Genomic DNA, 17,391 nt, shown 5'->3' with positions numbered 1-17,391 from the left:
CATTTTCGTATCAAAAATTCCTATGTGCTTAATGAACGCCTTGGCTATGCATTTACTGGAACAGGCTGGAAAGTTTGAATATGTGAAATAACCAACTGTTTAAATACACAAAACAGGAGCTCTTAAATATAAGATACTTTTCATTCATATTTTGTAAAAACAGGGAAAAAAATCAATTTTGGCTTAATTTGACTGATGCAAATCCGAATATAAACTGACTTCCTTAGCAAATACAAACACTAACTTTTGCATTGCTGAAGACAGCAGATTAACATCAGTGTAACTGAGATTTAAACCTGGTCTGCTAAAATGAAACAGCCTTGGAAATAAAGCTTCTAGCTCATGATATACTCTAGTTCACAGTAACTAGGGCTTTTGGTCAGCCACTACATGTAATCGCTTATGGTGTTCAAAACTGTATTTTTCCAAAAACATTCAGACCATAAACCAGATGACTCAGAACCCTGTAACAGAAGGTAAATTATTCTAAAATATTTTATATTTGTGCATAACACATGATTAGCCAAGGGGAAAAAAATGCCTAAGTCCAAGAAGTAATTGGCAAAATACTGAAGGGAAAAATGAGAATCCTTAATTTTATATTATGGTGTAACCAGCTGTAAGGAATTACAGGTCTAAAGCACAGTGTGTAATTGTCCTACCCTAAACATTTACTAAAGCCTATAATTCAGAATGAGCCTGGCAAGTGATGTCACCACTGGCAAGCTGCAGGAGTTTCGTTTTTTTTTTTTTTTTAGCACAAATTAACACAAACATAGGCACAGCCTGCACTAAAGCACTTGGGGATACTGTATTTCCTTTTCTTCATTTCAACTGCTTTGACTCACAGAGATCAAAAAAAGTCCGCAGTAAGTTCTGGAGTGATCGTATTTGCTGTTTGGTAGTCTGCTGGTAAGCAAAAAAAAAAACCTAAACCAAGCCAAACAAAAATCACAAAACACCAAAACCTGATTTAAAAATTTTAAAGCCAATGGCATAGTAGATATTATTTATTTCTTAAATTCAGGGCAGAGCGCACACTACCCAATGCGAAGATAGCTTGAAGGAAAGAACTGCCTTGATTCTTATGCAAAAGCACTAAACGCAGCGTGAAGTAACCGTGTTATGAGAGAAGGAAAAACGGCAAGAAACTTATTAAATGAACCTCGCTGCACGCCAGGGTACTCTGTGCTACGAGGCAGAATTTTATTTTTTCTTCCTTTTCAGCGAGAGCCTCAGCAGGTGCTGATGGAGGAGCTGCTCGGCCCGGCTCCGGCCCTGCCTCAGCGCCTCAGGGCCAACCAAGCGGCCGCTGCCCCGGCCCAGCGCGGCCTGCGCTACTCACCCAGGCCGCAGCGGCCTAACGAGCACCCGCGGCCTAACGAGCGCCCTTAATTGGGCAAGAGTGGGGGAAGCGTCGAAGGAGAGGACACCTTTCACCTCCCATTAGCGTGGGCTTCACCGGGGAACAAAACCTGTAGAAGAAAACGCGAGCAAAGGAAAATGGAGAAAAAGCAGATGTTGGACCCAAGAAATAGTTATTTCTTTGCTGCAAAAGGCTCTCGGATGGCTCCCTGGCCAGCCCGTGCGGGCACTGGGCACCCGCAGCCCCATGTCCCTCTGCGCATCTGTGCTCCAATAGCCTGGGGGGGGGGGAAGCTGGATGAGGCTGGTGATTTTTTATTTTAATTTATTTGTATTTGAAGTAATCACACCTTCCTGCTCCTCCCTCTCCCCCTTCTATGATGACACAAGTACTTCCAGCTCCACGTAAGCATCCAGAGGGTAAGTTTTGATTGCTGCTTCTAACACAGGTTTTACAGCGACGACTCTTTGTCAAAAAGATTCTTTATGCAGCTCCTTAAAGAGCGCAAGGAAAAATCCAACATATGAATACAGAGACAGTCTTGGAATGTAAACATGTAGTGTACATAACCGAGGCATTATCAAAAGTATTGTGCATTTATCAAGAAAGCCAAACATAACACTTTTCACTCATTTCACATGGCCCGATCATAAATTTTATGGGTGATCCCATAGACTATAAAGTAATTCCTCTGACTATAATTTATAGGGGCATTTAACAATACGGATGCCAAAGGAGGAGGATTTAGGTTGACTCTTAGCCATGCTGTGCTGATTTTTGCACAATTAAAATGATCTATAAAAGGTCCGTAAACAGTCCTGGTAGAGAGATTAAAATGAAATCACTAAATCTAGCCTGGTCAATGTTAATGTTTTCATTAACTCAGATACTTTATTTATCCCTGAGCACCATAAGATTGTTCCCCCAAATCTCACTGAAGAACGTGTAACTATTTCACAAGGAGGGAAAACTGCATTTGGATAAACTTGTTTCTTACAAGTCCTCTTTTCCTTCACTGTTTTTTTTTTTAAAAAAAAAAATTGCCCCCACCCACCCTCTTTTTTTCCACATATACTGCAATATCTGAAAAAAAATAACAACACCCCATCAAACAATATCATCTACAGACACAATACAGACTATAAAAATATTGCATAGGAGTGTCAGTGGGCATAATCTCACATGAGAGAAAATGCTAAGTTTTCTTTAAAACATTATGGCAACATTCTAATTTATTTTCCTTTTAAAAATCAAGTGGTTTCATTTTATTTCAAAATTGTACAAAATGGCCATGGCTGTTTATAAAAAAAAGTCTCTGTCTTGAGAGTATGTGAAGTCTCAGGTGCAGTAACGATAGACCTGGAACCGTTCACAGTGCAGCGGAAAGCTTCCTTTGAGGCAGAAATTACAATTCATCCTTCTTCTTTCCTACTCTTTCATGGTCTCTTTCTCTAAGGGTTCGCATGAAAGTGATGAATCCAGACTCCTGTTTTTGAAGAAAGAAAAACATGGGTCATTTTTTTTTTTTTTTTTTTAGAAATACACTACACCAAAACAACACATCAAGAACTCTTCTAGTTTCTGTATCACAGGCACAAGGAAGCTGGCAGACTATCAACTAGAAGACAGTTATTGCTTCTGCATTGCCTCATCATGTGGTGCCCCAGTGCACTGCTGCTCCACTGAAATGGAAGGGAAAGATATTCAGAGACTGCAAAAGCAACTATTTTTCATGAGAAACTCTGAAGAGTTGGGGTACACAGATGAAGCAGCCCTCACAAGACAAGGTAAAATCTCTCCAGAAATGCCATCAATGACCTTTTGTTGAAAAAGCTCAAACATTTTCATTCTGCATGTGTCATTTTAATAGTAGTATATTGTTTGGTGACTGCACCCATATTTACAACTGTTCTTCAATCCTGTAATAAATAATTCGGTATCAAAGCTATAGTCTAACAATTTAATACATGGATGCCTAGATGCTGCCCTCTATACTTTGACAACTTATGATTTTGGATCTTCAAAGCTGTTGAATGCCAGCAGTTCCTGCGGTCTGACTCCAAGGAAAAGGCGGAACACAGGGCAAGGATTCCCTCACCAGGATTTTAAAAGGCTCAAAGCTGTAATGGTGTGGACACATGGGTTTGAACACACTGCTCCTTGGTACACAAACATCGGAGCTGTCTAGGCAAACCACCTCACCCAACGTGACGCATTTTTGCTGTTAAGCACTCTTGAAATACACCAGTGGAAACTCCTGATAAGAAAGGAAAATATAAAGAGACCGAGAACAAACAGAAGTATGAGTTTGAGAAAAAAAAAAGTAACAACACTTGGATCAGCACAGTACAATAATTACTGTGGTCCTAAAGTTGGAAAAAAGTGGGAGGCAAAGCTCCATGAAGACTTCTGTAAGCTCCTGACCACCAAAGTACTCGAGAATTTGTTTTTTGTTTTTTGTTTTTTTTTTCTCTCTTTATGCTCCTCTATAATTCGGTGAGCTGCAAGAGCAGCAATGACTTTCAGCCAAGACTCTTGTAGCAAATAAACACTGGATGGTTTGAAGACTCCATGTTTTTTCTTGTAGTCTATGGTCTCTCTAAGTGATCACTCACTGTTGAGAAGTAACATCCCTCTAAGAGATTAAGACAAAGAATGCACACAAATAACTAGATGGCTTCCTTATTCTCGGGCATTTTACAACCACAGAAGACACCGTGCCATCTCTGCCCATGGAACTCACAGCATATCATTAGCTGGCCACAGGAGGGGGCTGAGAGGGAAATTCCAATCCATGGGCTAAGACACCATGACTGGTCTTCCCACCCTGAGCTCCAGGAGTGAATCTGATTAAGTGAGGATGAACTGTTTAGCTTCCCCCAGTCTTCAAAGGACCATTTTGGCCTTGCTATAAAACCGACGGCTTATCACAGTTCAGCAGACTAATTAATGCATTTGTGGTATACAAGAGATCCAGACCCAGAACTGAGAGGAGGAACTTAAACATTTTCTGGACTTTCTGCACCTAACAGCAGCTCACACAATAAATGTTTCATTTTCACTTGAATCTCCATGTTGACTTGCAGGCTCCAGCTTAAAGAATAAAGCATGAAACAAAGCATTACCAAATCCATTCTATTTTCTTCTCAGGTTTCCAAAACAGATCAAGTGTGTTCCTAACATGGAGATATATAGGGGTGTGGTATGCAATGATTCATCCATGTAAGTGAGCAACAGCAGCAGTTAAACATCTGTTGAGCATGACAGAAACACATCCTGTATATTTAACTTGTAGAGGCAAATGAAGGGAGGCCTTCCTCCCTTTATCAGATGATGACTCTTACTTACCCCTCTCTCTCCAGTATATTTTTCCACAAATTTCCCATAGTTGTAATAGTTAAAGGTAGGGTAACCATCAACCCCCTCCTGCTTACACAGGTCATGGTTCTGTTCTTTGGCACAGTCCACTGCAGCATAGGCAATCTGAAATGAAGAAAAAAACAAACAAACAAAAAAACCCACCACTATAAGGCCTGTAGAAGACAGAGCAAAACTCTAATTTGTGGCAGTTTCTGCTGCAACTTAGACCCAGCAGCTGCAGCTAAAATACACTCTTCTGTAATCCCACAGCTGTGGAGGAAGATCAGGTGGTCATCAGGAGGTCAAGCCAAATCACAGGACCATAAGGACACGGCTCTGTCCCGCCTGAGGAAGCATCACACTGCACTGCCCTGCACAGCACCTGCCCTGTGCAGCTGCAAGGTGTGTTCAAGCCACAGCGCAGAAATCACCCTCCTCATCTCCACATTAAGCACTACATGAGACTCCATACAGAAAAGTTAGAGGTTATATTAGCAAATTAAATATATATATATAAATATATATATATATACATATATATATATAGTAATGACCCACCTAGTACAGCCTTCTTCCTGTGACATGACAAATGCCTGGAGATGGAAGCTCTTCTGGCTGTGGACATTCATGGCTGATCACTTATGCAGGCTATTAACAGATTAATGATTTCTACCAAATAGCTTTAGTGAACTCCACTTAGCCTTCCCAAGGTCAAATAGGGATGGGTTAGGAGCCAGAATGTTGTTTTCTGCATAGCGCAAGTACGGAATTAGGCTTATCACTTATTTCCTTTCCTACCTTTTTTTTTTTTTTTTTTTCCTCCCCATTGGTGTGTCCTTTCAGGCAGGGACCGTTTGTTTGTGCAGCCATTAGCAGAACGCGCTTCCAATTCCTGGGAAAACCTCTAGATGCTACTGTGACACAAACAAACCGCCGGCAGGAGCCGGGCGGCCGCGCTGCTCGCAGCACAGAGAGGCGGCGCAGCCCTGACCAGCCCTCACCGGAGCAGCTGCCCCGTGAAAGCTGGACCTGCTCAGTATTAAGAAGGGGCTGCCCTTCACATTTTTGGTGCTAAGGGAAAAGGCAGCTCCTAGGTTTTTATTCGTAGCAGCCTAGAAGTTTAGGTACAAGCTACATCGAAGAACAACAAATTAGAGGAGGGATTTTTGCACTTGCAGAATCCAAGGTATCAAGTGCTAATTTCATAGCAGCCACATCTTAACTTAGAAATTTCTAACTCTGTGAGCCTCCTTTTAAGCAATCTGATCAAAATACCTTTTGCTCACACGGCTTTAGCGTCGCGGTTGAACTGTTCCTCCGTAATTAAAAGATCATTTAATATTCTAGTGCCCTCCAGTTTCACGGTGACACCATCAAAATGAGAAAACTTGATCTCATTATCCTGGCAGCAATTAAGGAGATTTGCAAAGCCAACTTCAGTTAATTTACTTGCTTTGTTTTGGCTTCAGAAGCCTAATAGGACAATGCTCAGTAAGGTCTCACTTGGCTCTGTCTTCAGATGGAAAGCACTACATCAACTATGCAATGGCCTTGCCTTAAATATTTGCTTTCTGTTTTCCTGTTTTAAACATTAGTAAGGTTATTACAGAAAAAGGACTCTTGATAGCTATTAAAAATAAGTATGATCACTTTTTTTTTTCTTTTTTCCTTTTTTTAGTTAGACAGAGAAACTTCTACTCATTCAGGGTCAGTTAAAAAGAAAGGTTAAGAATAACACAGAGCAAAAAGGTTTCATCCACGTATTTATGCCTTCCTGACCTTAGCAGCTAGCCAGAATTATGGCCAGGAGAAGAAGGTATGTGTGTGCTCATCCGGATATTTGTAGCTAGTCAGAGGCGCCAAACCGTGGTGACTGGTGACCCATCTGCTCTTAGATAATGCTGTGGAGATTAGGAACGCACGTTATTAAGACGCTGGACGGAAGAGAAGCCTCTTTGTCTGCGTCTCTGTGGAAACATCAAGGCTGCCTCGGTCGGCCCAAACAGCCCGATTCCATTTATAGAAAGGCTTTTGTGACACGGCTCCGCAGCGAGGCCCGGGAGAGGGCACGGCGGAGGCGCACGGCGCTGTCGGCCTCCTGCGGCCCTCCCCAGCCTGGGCGCTGCCTCCGCGCAGGAGAGCGACGGTGGCTCTGGAGCGAGGTGCCCCAGGCCGACTGAGGCACAGCTCTGCTGCAGCACGTGGAAACCTAAGCTGGGAAATCCGCTTTGCCGGGCCGTACAGCAGCGCACAGGGAATCCAAACCTGCCTGCAGGAGCCACGGGAGCCCACGGCTCCACCTGCCTCACAGGCCCCGCAGGGACGGGTACGCAGGGCACGTCCTGGGCCCGGCGGCGTGGCTGGAGGACATTGCCATGGTTTGCCATCTTCTGTCACGGTCCTGACGCGAGCTCCTGCACACACGCTCGCTGCTGCTCCTGCAAATGTCATCTGGAGCCCAGCTCAGCAGAACTTTCACATTCAGTTATTTTTACAGCCGCTGAGAGAAGAGAAATGGCAATTTTCAAAAAACTTGTGACTCGTGCAGACCTGAAAAAATATTTCAGGGAGACATCTAAATCCCATGACTGCATCCTGGGGCTGGATTTCAAATGCCTGCTGCCAACAGGAGCAGAGTAAAGGTACTTAGGAGAGCCTGCAGGATTATTTTAGAGGGGAATGTTAAGACAGCCTAAATATAGAGGTTGCCCCTGTCTCTATGCGCTATCATCAGTTCTAATCGTCTTGCCTGTCTCTCAGTGGAAAACCGAATACACCACATCACAAAAAGACAAAAGTAGTGTAGAAGAACTCTATCTAGAAGTATGCTTTGCTGCAAGAAGTGACCGATTTAAATCTTGATTCTATCGGTTTTAGACAACTGATCACCAACGCATACAAGAATTTGAGCAAGCAGAACTGATGCTCTTTGCTTCATTCTGATTAATATCCACAGTCCATGAAAACACAAACTCCATTTCTGATAAAGGAGCTTTCTACAATAGTTTCAGCTAGGGTGAGTCACTTCATGACTATGCTGATATATATATACATACATATATATATATATATATATATATATACACACACACACTGCATATGAAAAGAAACAGCCGATTGATCCCCAAAATGTCTTTCTTTGAGACCTTTCTTAAGTGAGCAGTGATTGCTGGGACACTTCTCTCAGTCTCAATCTTCTTATCAGTGGTTATTTTTTTCTGTGTCATTAAAGAAGAAAACTGAGTCAGGAAAATTGACTGACCCTCCAAAACCTCTGCCACAACTTGGTTAAATACTTCTGGAGAACATTATTCTCCAAAATTATCTTTAAATCTACCCATCAGCAACGAGTTGCATGGATGTTCACTGGCACGCAGAGGCTAGCAAGAACTATAGTGCTGCGTGGTAAAACCAACTATATTTTAACCAAAATTTTCAGACAGATTAAGCACCCATGAAATGCATCCAGCAGCCAAGGAACTCTGCATCACCTCTCAAGAATTATGTACAAATTTATCCTCATCAAGAAAAACAAACAAACAAAAAGATCTACAAATCTGTAACAGCAGGAAATGCTCCTAGCACGGATGCAAGATTCTTATGTACATATTTATTCATTATGAAAAAATGTTAACAACTTCCACCAAAAAAGCAATTTTTAGAAGAAAAGTTTGTATTTTGTTGGCTTTGATTATTAGGGATTATTTCATTTCTTGAGCCTTGTTAACTTTCCTGCAGCCAAAGGGACAATCAACCAAAAACCATTTTGAAATACAGTAAAAGCAAAACAAACAAACAAACCCCAAACCCCAAGTGCTATTTCTGCAATACTCATAAAACTGTACAGGGTTATGGATTCTCCATAAGCCATAGTTGCACTGCTGTAATATTGACGATGCATCATTTTTTTTCCCCCCCCCAGAGGCTCTGCTTACGACCCTAGCTAATAACTGCAGCAACAACAAAAGTACTTATCAAGGAAAAGACAATCAGCTGGAAGACTTTGAACCCCAGAGGAAACTCCTTGGAGTACATCCAGCCCTCTTGATGTTACCGGTAGCATCACACAACTGCTACGTGGCTTTACATAGGAGGTTTTACTGCAAGACCAGGTCAGCAGGCATTTCTATAGGTAGTGTTGTCTGTTTCACAGGCAGCAAAGTTCAACATGACTCTAGCAACATCTGGGACTGGAAAATACTTTTGTCTTAAAAGGGAAGTCCTGTAGCAGTGTTATAGCTTTACCAGAATAGTGGGAGCTTGACTGTAGAGTTGCCCGCTTAACTCTGCGCCACTTTAGAAAGTGGCTGATGTATGACCAGCTCCAAAGAGCTCTTAAAGAAGAACTAGAGCATGGCACGTTGTTCAGATGAAGCGGCCTGAATTTCAAGAATGCCAAGCTGCTGCAAAAATCAGAAGCTTTAATTTAGAGACTTAAATAAAAGTAGTGCTCTGCTGTACGTGCGACCATTGATCTTTGTGTGTCACAACTGTAACAGAAAGAAGATACCTTATTTTTTCTGGGGGGGAGTATTTGAGTATTTGCAGCATCATCTAATCATACATCGGGCATCACAGTTCCAGCAGAACTACAAAACAACTCTCTGTTCTAGAGGGATCCTGCAGGTAAAGAACACAATTATATCTAGCAGTTCAAATGGGTGTGTAGAAAATTGAAAGTGGGATCCTTTGACCTCTCAGGTAATTCCCCATTTCTGATTCCTAAATCCTTTTCATTTTTAACAGTTTGTTTCCCAATCACTACATGACGATACAGTAGAAACACCTGATGCAATCCTAGTTGCTCCCCTGTTAAAATATGTGCAACCACACTCTAGTTTATTGATTCAAAGAAATAAATCTCTCATGGAGCTAATATTGACTTTTGTTATGAAAATGGAAGTGAATAACTGAATATTGATTCAGAAAGAAAGGAACGATGCACAATAAGATTTAAAAAATTAAAAGTAAATCCTTAGCATGGAAATGAATGATACCAAGCAGTGGTTTTAGAGCACAGTCAATTCCAGATGACAGAGGCTGTTGTTGCCAAATGTCTTAAAAGCATCTACGAATAAGACAGATGCACACTCTTTTCTATGATTACTCTGCAGGGTTCTATTTATATTACCTGTTATGGATCCTAACAGCAGTAACGAGCCAGCCTGCTAAGGCTTGTTGTGATTCAGCTACTGTTTTCAACGTGAATGGCCTTGCAAACGCAAGATTCATTATTAGATGTCCTGGCGTACACTAGCAGCATTACCATAGCTGCAATTCATCAGCTGTTCTCAAAGTAGCTCTATTTGCAAGGGGAAGATCCATTAGTAGCCACCACAATGTACAGTACTAACGTTATCATACTTAATGAGTCCAATTAAAAAGAAATTCAACACATGCTTTTTAAGCAAATACAGTTAAAATTCTTGGCCAAATTCAAATACTAACTCATTTAGATGATGCTGTACAGTGATTTAGTTGGTAATTGTAACTGCAAACCATGCTTCAAATCAAAAAACGTCTGCAAAACTGGTGTTCCATATGCATTGAGTACCTACCCGTTTCATCACTGAATTGCAGCTCCTTGCTGGTAAACCAGCTCACCCAGTAAGCCGTGTCTTTCCAACAGCACCTGCTCTGACTGATTCTGTACAAACTCACTGTATCCTAGTGCACTGCTTTGATTTTGACCAGTGCTTACATGTGTGAAGAGCCTTCTGCAGAACTGGAGAAGGCTGGTCAAGCAGCGGCTGCTTCTAGGGAATTCTGGAGACCTGTTAATGAGGGGCCTTGAAGAGTCAATAGCTTTGCTTCTCTGAATCCAAGCTGGAGCACCACAAATCAGTTCCTTCAAGATGAGCTTCAGGATCAGCCAAGAGGCAGGATACAGATTTTGGAAGATTTAGCTGGTGCCCTTTCGAAGTCTCCGGAGCAGTTCGTGAACATGCCTTCAGGCTCTTCAATCTGTTCAGCAGTGACAATCCCCTCATTTGCATTTTCTGAAGCACACGGGTCATTGCCAAGACTCTAGCTGTGAAGCACAGGCCAAAGGCTGTTTCCCAGCAGCTGTAAGCAAAGGCCACAGCTCCCCAAGGCCAGAATGCTCCAGATGCCTTTTGTTGTTGTTGTGAAGCAGCTGGAGGCGCGATGCTAACGGCTTCGCCGCATTAGCCCCTTCAGCACCAGCGAGACCCGGCCAGGGAATCCCTCCAGGTTCAGGGAAACATGCGGAGCCCCGTTCCATTCCCGAGCCCTCCCTGGACACGGCCGGCGCCGAGCTCTGCAGCAGCCCTGCCAGTTACCCTAGGAGCACACGGCTCTGCTCAAACCACCAGCAGGGATGTGGCCAGCAAGAACTGACACTTGGGGCCGATGTTTTGAATGCTGCATTTTTAAACTCTGACTCCAACAGTGCAGATGATGGAAAAAGTTCTCAGCGTCACACACATCCCTACGGGAACGCGGGGGGGAATTTCTGCCAGATTCACCCTGTTACTGTGAATTTTCAGAGCCAAAGACACACTTTAACAGCTGTATGTTCTGCTCATCTTCAAAATTCCTGTGCAAAACCTCAAAGTTTCCAAAAGGTTGCCTTATAAGATGTCATTTATAAACATCAAGAATTGGAATGTTTTAGATTTTTCTTTGGCTTCTGCAGAATTAAATGTTTAATTAAAGCACCATCTCTACTGAAAAGGATATGTTATTTAAATTCTATCAGACTCTGTTAAATTAAAAAACTTTCCCCAAGAAAAGAATAAAAGCCACTATTATGGACTAAAAATTAAAATCAGTATTGTTTCTACATTCTTGAAAGAAGAAATACTTCTTCCCTCTTCTTTAAGCAGCAATTTTGCAGAAGTCTGAAATCCTCCAGGACTTAACCAAAGTTTTAAGGCTCTGGTCAATTTGAAGCATGGGAATATGCCCAGTGCTGTTTGTGGGAATAGCCACGTGCCCTTCTGAGTTTTAAATAGGTTTATTTTCTTTTCCACATGGACACAAACTGGCAGGAAGAAACACTTTGGCGGGTTATGGTCAAACAATTAAATAAGGTTCCCTTGATAATCAGTCCCTGGCACTTTCATAAGGCCCTGAGGTGGAATAACATCGTTTTCCCTAACTGCACACACTTTTTGAAATTATACCAGCCTTTATATGCCCTACTGACTCTCCTGCTCCAACTCATTACATTTAATACCTCCCCACTTCAGTCTTAAGCTGGGATCGAGACTTGCAGCTGTCAATCACAGTTCTGCTCCTTGAGTCCTTTCATAACCTTCTGCAGCCCAAACTGAAAGCTTCGCAAGGCAGCACAATGTTCAATAAGCTGCACTATGATTCACATCGGCTGCTAATACATCCTGGGGGCTCTAATAAGCAAGTCACATATTGTTTGGTACATTTGCTACCTCTCCTCAGAGCGAAATTTAATGAGTTTAGAAAAGAGAGGCTTCACTTAGAACCAAGAGAAAAGTGAGAAAAAGGATGCTTCAAAACAAGTTACCAAAACATTTCTGAATCTGAACACATACATTTATAGGAAGCAGTAAGAAAACTGACATTTGTGTGCCACTAAATCTTCTATGTGTGACCTGTGCCAGACAGCATCACTTGATGGACTCCTAACTTCATGCATTCTGTGATAAAGGAATGATTTGTCTCTTGGCAATCCTATGCATCGTGTGAGTTACAAAAATGACAAGGGAAAAGGAAAAAAACTCAAACAGGAAAAAAAAAAAAAAACCCACAACTGAAATTCTTTCCTCTTATGGTAGTAGGCAGATTAACATACAGCTGTTTCAAAGCTAGCCCGTAATTTCCCTATTAAATCTACATATCTTTTCCATGCCACATCTAAAAACAAGGCATTCATGAAGTCAGAACAAATGCCGAAATCAGAATGAAACAGTTCAGCCAAAGATAACAAGCAGGTTTCTAACAAGGTACCTGGTGAGATCCAGTAACTCAGATGATTCAAGCAAAGCGCGTGCTGCAATGCATTAATGGAAGACTCTTTTTGGCCATTTTTTTCTCATCATTTCACTGAGTGAGACAAGGCAGGGAATTTAAAAATATCTCAAGAATACCACAAGAAGGGACCAAAACATAGTTACAATTTTTTTTTTTGATTACCCATTTCATATAAACTCAACCTGAAATACCTGAAATACTTCACTGGAGGAATATTCCCCAGAAGAAGAGTTCTCAAGCGTATGGCAATATAACTGTGCAATTACAGCCAAGCAAGTTACTAGGAATTGCTGAGTTGCCATAACTGTGCAAATCCTTTTAGTCTGGGACAAGCACAAGGCACCAGGTAACATGTCAGGTATAAAATAATGTGTTTTCTTTAATCCCAGATATGCACACACTCAGTTAATATAGCTCAGCTGATGTAAGGGAATTAACTTGTATGCTTCAGCCACCAAAGGTGTTATCAAGGCAGAAGCATGAGGGACCTAGAAGGGCACCAGCATCTCAGTCACCTTCCATAAGTAGATTGTATTTATACAAGCAGAGATTAGTTATATGAATGAGGTCTTCTGGAATTGTCACACAGCTTACAGTTTCTACATGTGCACCTCATTTACGATTGGCAAAACCTGGCAGATAACAGGGAAAATGCAAAGTACTCGTGTCTTTCATTGAAAAATCATTAGAAGTGTTTTTCTTCATAGAAAGAGATTTTCACAAAGAATTAAATGAAAAAGACAACAAATGAAATGGAGAATAGGTTAAATGTATAACTAAGATCGAACACCAAAGATATAGCCCCTAAACACAGATTATTTAGCTTAACCACTATTTTAACTAAAAGCCCACAGCTTTATCAATAAGCAAAGCCTGCAAAGTACAAATGGTGGAAAAAGCTCTCAAGTATCTCAGAAGTGAATAACAGCAAGTTACCTTTCGATCTTCTTTAAAGACTTCAGCAGCAGTTGTAAAGTGCGGAATGGCATTTTTACAGTGTGGGCACCCTGTTTGACACAAGAAGAAAAAAAACAGCATAAACATTTGCAGTAAATAAGATACTGGGACAAACTCAAGAGACACAGGCGAATTAATAGAAAATCGGTCCTGAAAAGAATTCTAGGGAAGAGTGCTCCCATTCCAGGAAGAGCAGGACAAGGCGTCTGCAGACCATCTGTCAGCTACATGAACTTAAGCATATGTTTAAATATATCTGACTTATAAACTGGCAGTTTAAGTGTGTACTTGCAATTCAGCAATGTCCCATAGAGCGAATATCTTTTCGCTATCTCCAGTCACGTAGGAGGCACAAGTGGACAAACCATTTCCACGCTGCTGTCCCTCCTCGGGGGCATTACCACACAGGTTAGTACTGCTATAGCCACACATACAACAACATTTGGAAACAGGAATAAAGACAGGGCAGTTGCAAACAGGAAGAGAGGGAGTCCACAATAAATCATAAAGGAAGTCACTGGAAGACAAACTCCACATTAAATACCAAGATGAAGGTTTAGAAGTGCTTGGAAATTCCTGGGTCTAGAGCCATTGGGATCACAGGGGAGGAGGAGGAGGAGAGCGAGTCCAACAGGCAACACATCTTTCACACAGAGGAGGGAGGTGCAGCCTTGGGCTAGGAGTCTCTAGCCCCTTCAAAGCATATCAGCAGGGCTTGAAGGGACTGGCAAGGCCAGAGGAGTTCTGCAGGCAGCAGGCAAGGACCCAACGCTCTGCGTGGAAGCCTGGCCAAGACCTGCTCGTGCCACAGCAGTCTTTGCAAAAGGCCAGTCTGACCCTTGCTTGTTTAACATACACCAAATTTATTCAGTTTTAGAGGAAGCCGCCCAAAGGGAACAAGCTGCTCTCTTGATTTGAGATCCAGATTGGAACACTTGTAATTCAGAAGAATTAATTGAGCTCATTGTCTATGATTAATCTGAACTACTTGCACAATGCTCTGTGATAAATAAGGCTTTGAAAAAGGAAAAGCTACTTATTCATAACAAATTATTCTTTCAAATTGCTTAGTGAAAAAAATTGAACTCAAACAAACTATTTAGAATATATATATATATATTTTTCTTCTTAAACTTAGATGCAGGGGGTTTACAGGGAGAACAGACAAACCTGTCAAATCTGTATAATTGAAGCAGGCACAAGAGTTCATCTTGCTATTATTTTTGAACAAGAACAAAACAATGCACAGGCGAGCTGCTCACAAGCTCCAATTACAGCTTATGTTACTGCTGCTCATCATTGTAAAATACTGGCAAACAAGTGGCCATATTATTTTTAAGCCAGCACAGAACAACCTCTTAGGAGGCTTAAAGCCCCTGTCTCATAAAATGCACCATCTTTTAGGTGACAAGAAAAATGGTTATCTCGGCATAAATGCCGCACACTCTTTCACAAAGGATAAGCTGCACATCCCTTTCATCATGGATGGAATACCATTGCTTACAAGCACTGCTTGGAATTTCAGAATATTTTTTCTTCAGGGTGGGATTTTAAAAGCACTGCAAAAAATAAATCCCACTGAAAGTCAAAAGGACAGTTCCTAAGAAACTGAGGCCCTTCCACAAAGTCACCTTTAAGATCCTCACACTCTCCATGCAGCATCTTTTCCCAAGGCAGCAGTGTTTCAGCGGGAGATAGTACATGTCCTCTGCAGCTTGCAAACTATGAACTTTGTTGAGCAGTTTGGCATTTGTCAGAGAGAAAATGGTCAAGAAGGGAGAGGAGGAGGAGGTGGTTAGTGCTTGAGGCTATCAGGCGCCGTTCCCATGTCCATCAACCTGTTTTGGTGACCTGTTTTCTCTCCCACTATTTGCCTGCCTATCTGCTGGAACAGAAAAGCCTCCGGGTCAGGGCTGGCTCTTGACACATTTTGTGTAATATCCTGCAGTGTGGGGTGACAGCCTCAGTTGGTCTGTTGATATTACTCTACAAAAAGTAAATCAGAATTCAGCACTGCCGGTCACAATACCAAAAAACAATTTCAGAGACAAAATATGAGGAAAAATTAGGCACTCATAACTGTAACATTTCTCCTAGCCCATAAGCTTAAACACTGCAGTTTACAGGAAAGCATGCCCAGCTGCAACGCAAAGGCCTCAACCTTGCAGAGCTCTCTCTCTGCTTGGGATCCCGAGCTGAAGATTTAGATTTCAGCAAACAGAAGCTTTCAAACCCTCAGTAAAATATACTGCAAGAGAAATACAAGGCTTTAGGTCTTTCCATTCCTGTCCCACACCCCAAAACCTTTACAACACACAGAGGTCAACAGGTTTCCCAGCTTCTGGTGTGCTGGATCTGTAGAAATCGGAGTATTTGGTAAATTCTCACTCTAAGCCCTCATCGAAATTCTAGGAAGTTAAGAGTTTCTCCTGCTCTCAAGACATCCCAAAACTGAACAGGAAGCATGTTCTTTCAGTCCCAAAAAAGTCCAACTGCTATTAAAAATTCAAGTGGCCATTTTACAACGGCCAAGAGATGGTCATTAAAAAAACTGCTGGAGATTTGGCTGGTAACTTCAGAGGAGTTTCAGGGGAGCGCCAGGCAGCTGACCCACGGCCCTGCCATCCCAGTGAGCGAACACTGCTGCACAGAGCTCAGTAGGTGGCATCAGAAGGGCTTTGAGCAGTGCTCCCAGCAAGGATGCACATCGATTAAGGTCAAAAGAAAGCATAAAATTACCTAAATTGTTATGGTGTTTGGAAAAAATGTAGGGCAAAACTAAATATTCTCTGAGGTTGTGGTCAACAGCAGAGGGGAGCGCCATGCAATTTAGAACACCTAATAAAGGGATCTTTGTTCACAGCTTTACTTATGCTTCTCTGATCTCCTGCTCATCTTCCCCTTCGGATACCAAACTCCAAAAATTACCCTTGTTTACTGATCTGAAGCTCCATCCCTCCTCCCTTCACTTCTCATTTGGCCCACCATCCTTTCTTTACTGCAGTGTAGTTGCAAAACCAAAACACAACCATATGGCTTTTGGCAGAGTTAACTCCAAGTCCAGTAGGCATTTTGCTAGCCTTGGACATCTATCCACAGAGCAGATGTGAATCCTGCGCTGTATTCCCAAGGAGTTTCAAGGAGTCACCGAAAAAAAGAGGGAAGGAGCATATCATATGGGATAGCAGAACTTCATCTGTTACAACTTAAAATGCTTGCCAAATGCAGAAAACACTTGGAAGTCACCCAATTCAGTCATTCTATTTAAAGCACACATGCAAAAAAAAAGTAAAAGCAGAGGTTGATGTCTTCATTTTGACAGACGGAAAACTTGTTCTTCCCCTTCCCTTTTCACACCCCCCTATCACACATTTATTTTAAGTGTTAACACTATCCTCAAGATTTGAATGTGAAAAGAAAGGACAGAAAACAGTGCCTGGTGGATGGAGAGAGGAAAGCGTACATGAAGAGAGGAAAGTGTGTGCGTTTCTCAAAGCTTTTCCACATAGGCTGCGATGGAAAGTGATTGAATTGGGGGTACTTGAAGGTGCTGGTGATGTATCAAGGGTCAAAGGTTCTACCCCCTTGTTGGCAGTACGTTTAGGACATTGAGTCACTGCGGATTAAGGCAGTGGGAAGATACATCCCACTTTGTTGCAGTTAGATAACTGGGTTGCTAAGGTAGAAGCACACACTGCCTCTGAGGCCAAAAGGAGGACTTGGACCCAGCAGCT

At 42.0% G+C, this 17,391-nt stretch overlaps 1 protein-coding gene across 1 annotated transcript in view; it reads right to left on the bottom strand.

Moving 5' to 3' along the window:
- Positions 1-2,566: 2,566 nt before the first annotated feature.
- The window catches only part of PDIA5 (protein disulfide isomerase family A member 5), a 92,746-nt gene continuing 77,921 nt past the window's right edge, over positions 2,567-17,391 (bottom strand). The window contains exons 15-17 of the mRNA XM_088519554.1: positions 13,637-13,707; positions 4,715-4,849; positions 2,567-2,852 (exon numbers count right to left, since the gene is read on the bottom strand). Of these exons, the coding sequence (XP_088375680.1) occupies positions 2,772-2,852; positions 4,715-4,849; positions 13,637-13,707 (287 nt within the window). The 3' untranslated portion in view covers positions 2,567-2,771. The remainder of the gene's footprint in view (positions 2,853-4,714; positions 4,850-13,636; positions 13,708-17,391) is intronic.

The sequence above is a fragment of the Tinamus guttatus genome, unplaced genomic scaffold (assembly GCF_059628265.1).
Source record: "Tinamus guttatus ecotype Peru unplaced genomic scaffold, ASM5962826v1 Tinamus_guttatus_pri_ptg000060l, whole genome shotgun sequence".
In the NCBI taxonomy this organism is placed as follows: domain Eukaryota; kingdom Metazoa; phylum Chordata; class Aves; order Tinamiformes; family Tinamidae; genus Tinamus; species Tinamus guttatus.
Note: the sequence above shows the minus strand (reverse complement) of the source record. Positions and strands in the feature narration are given on the sequence as shown.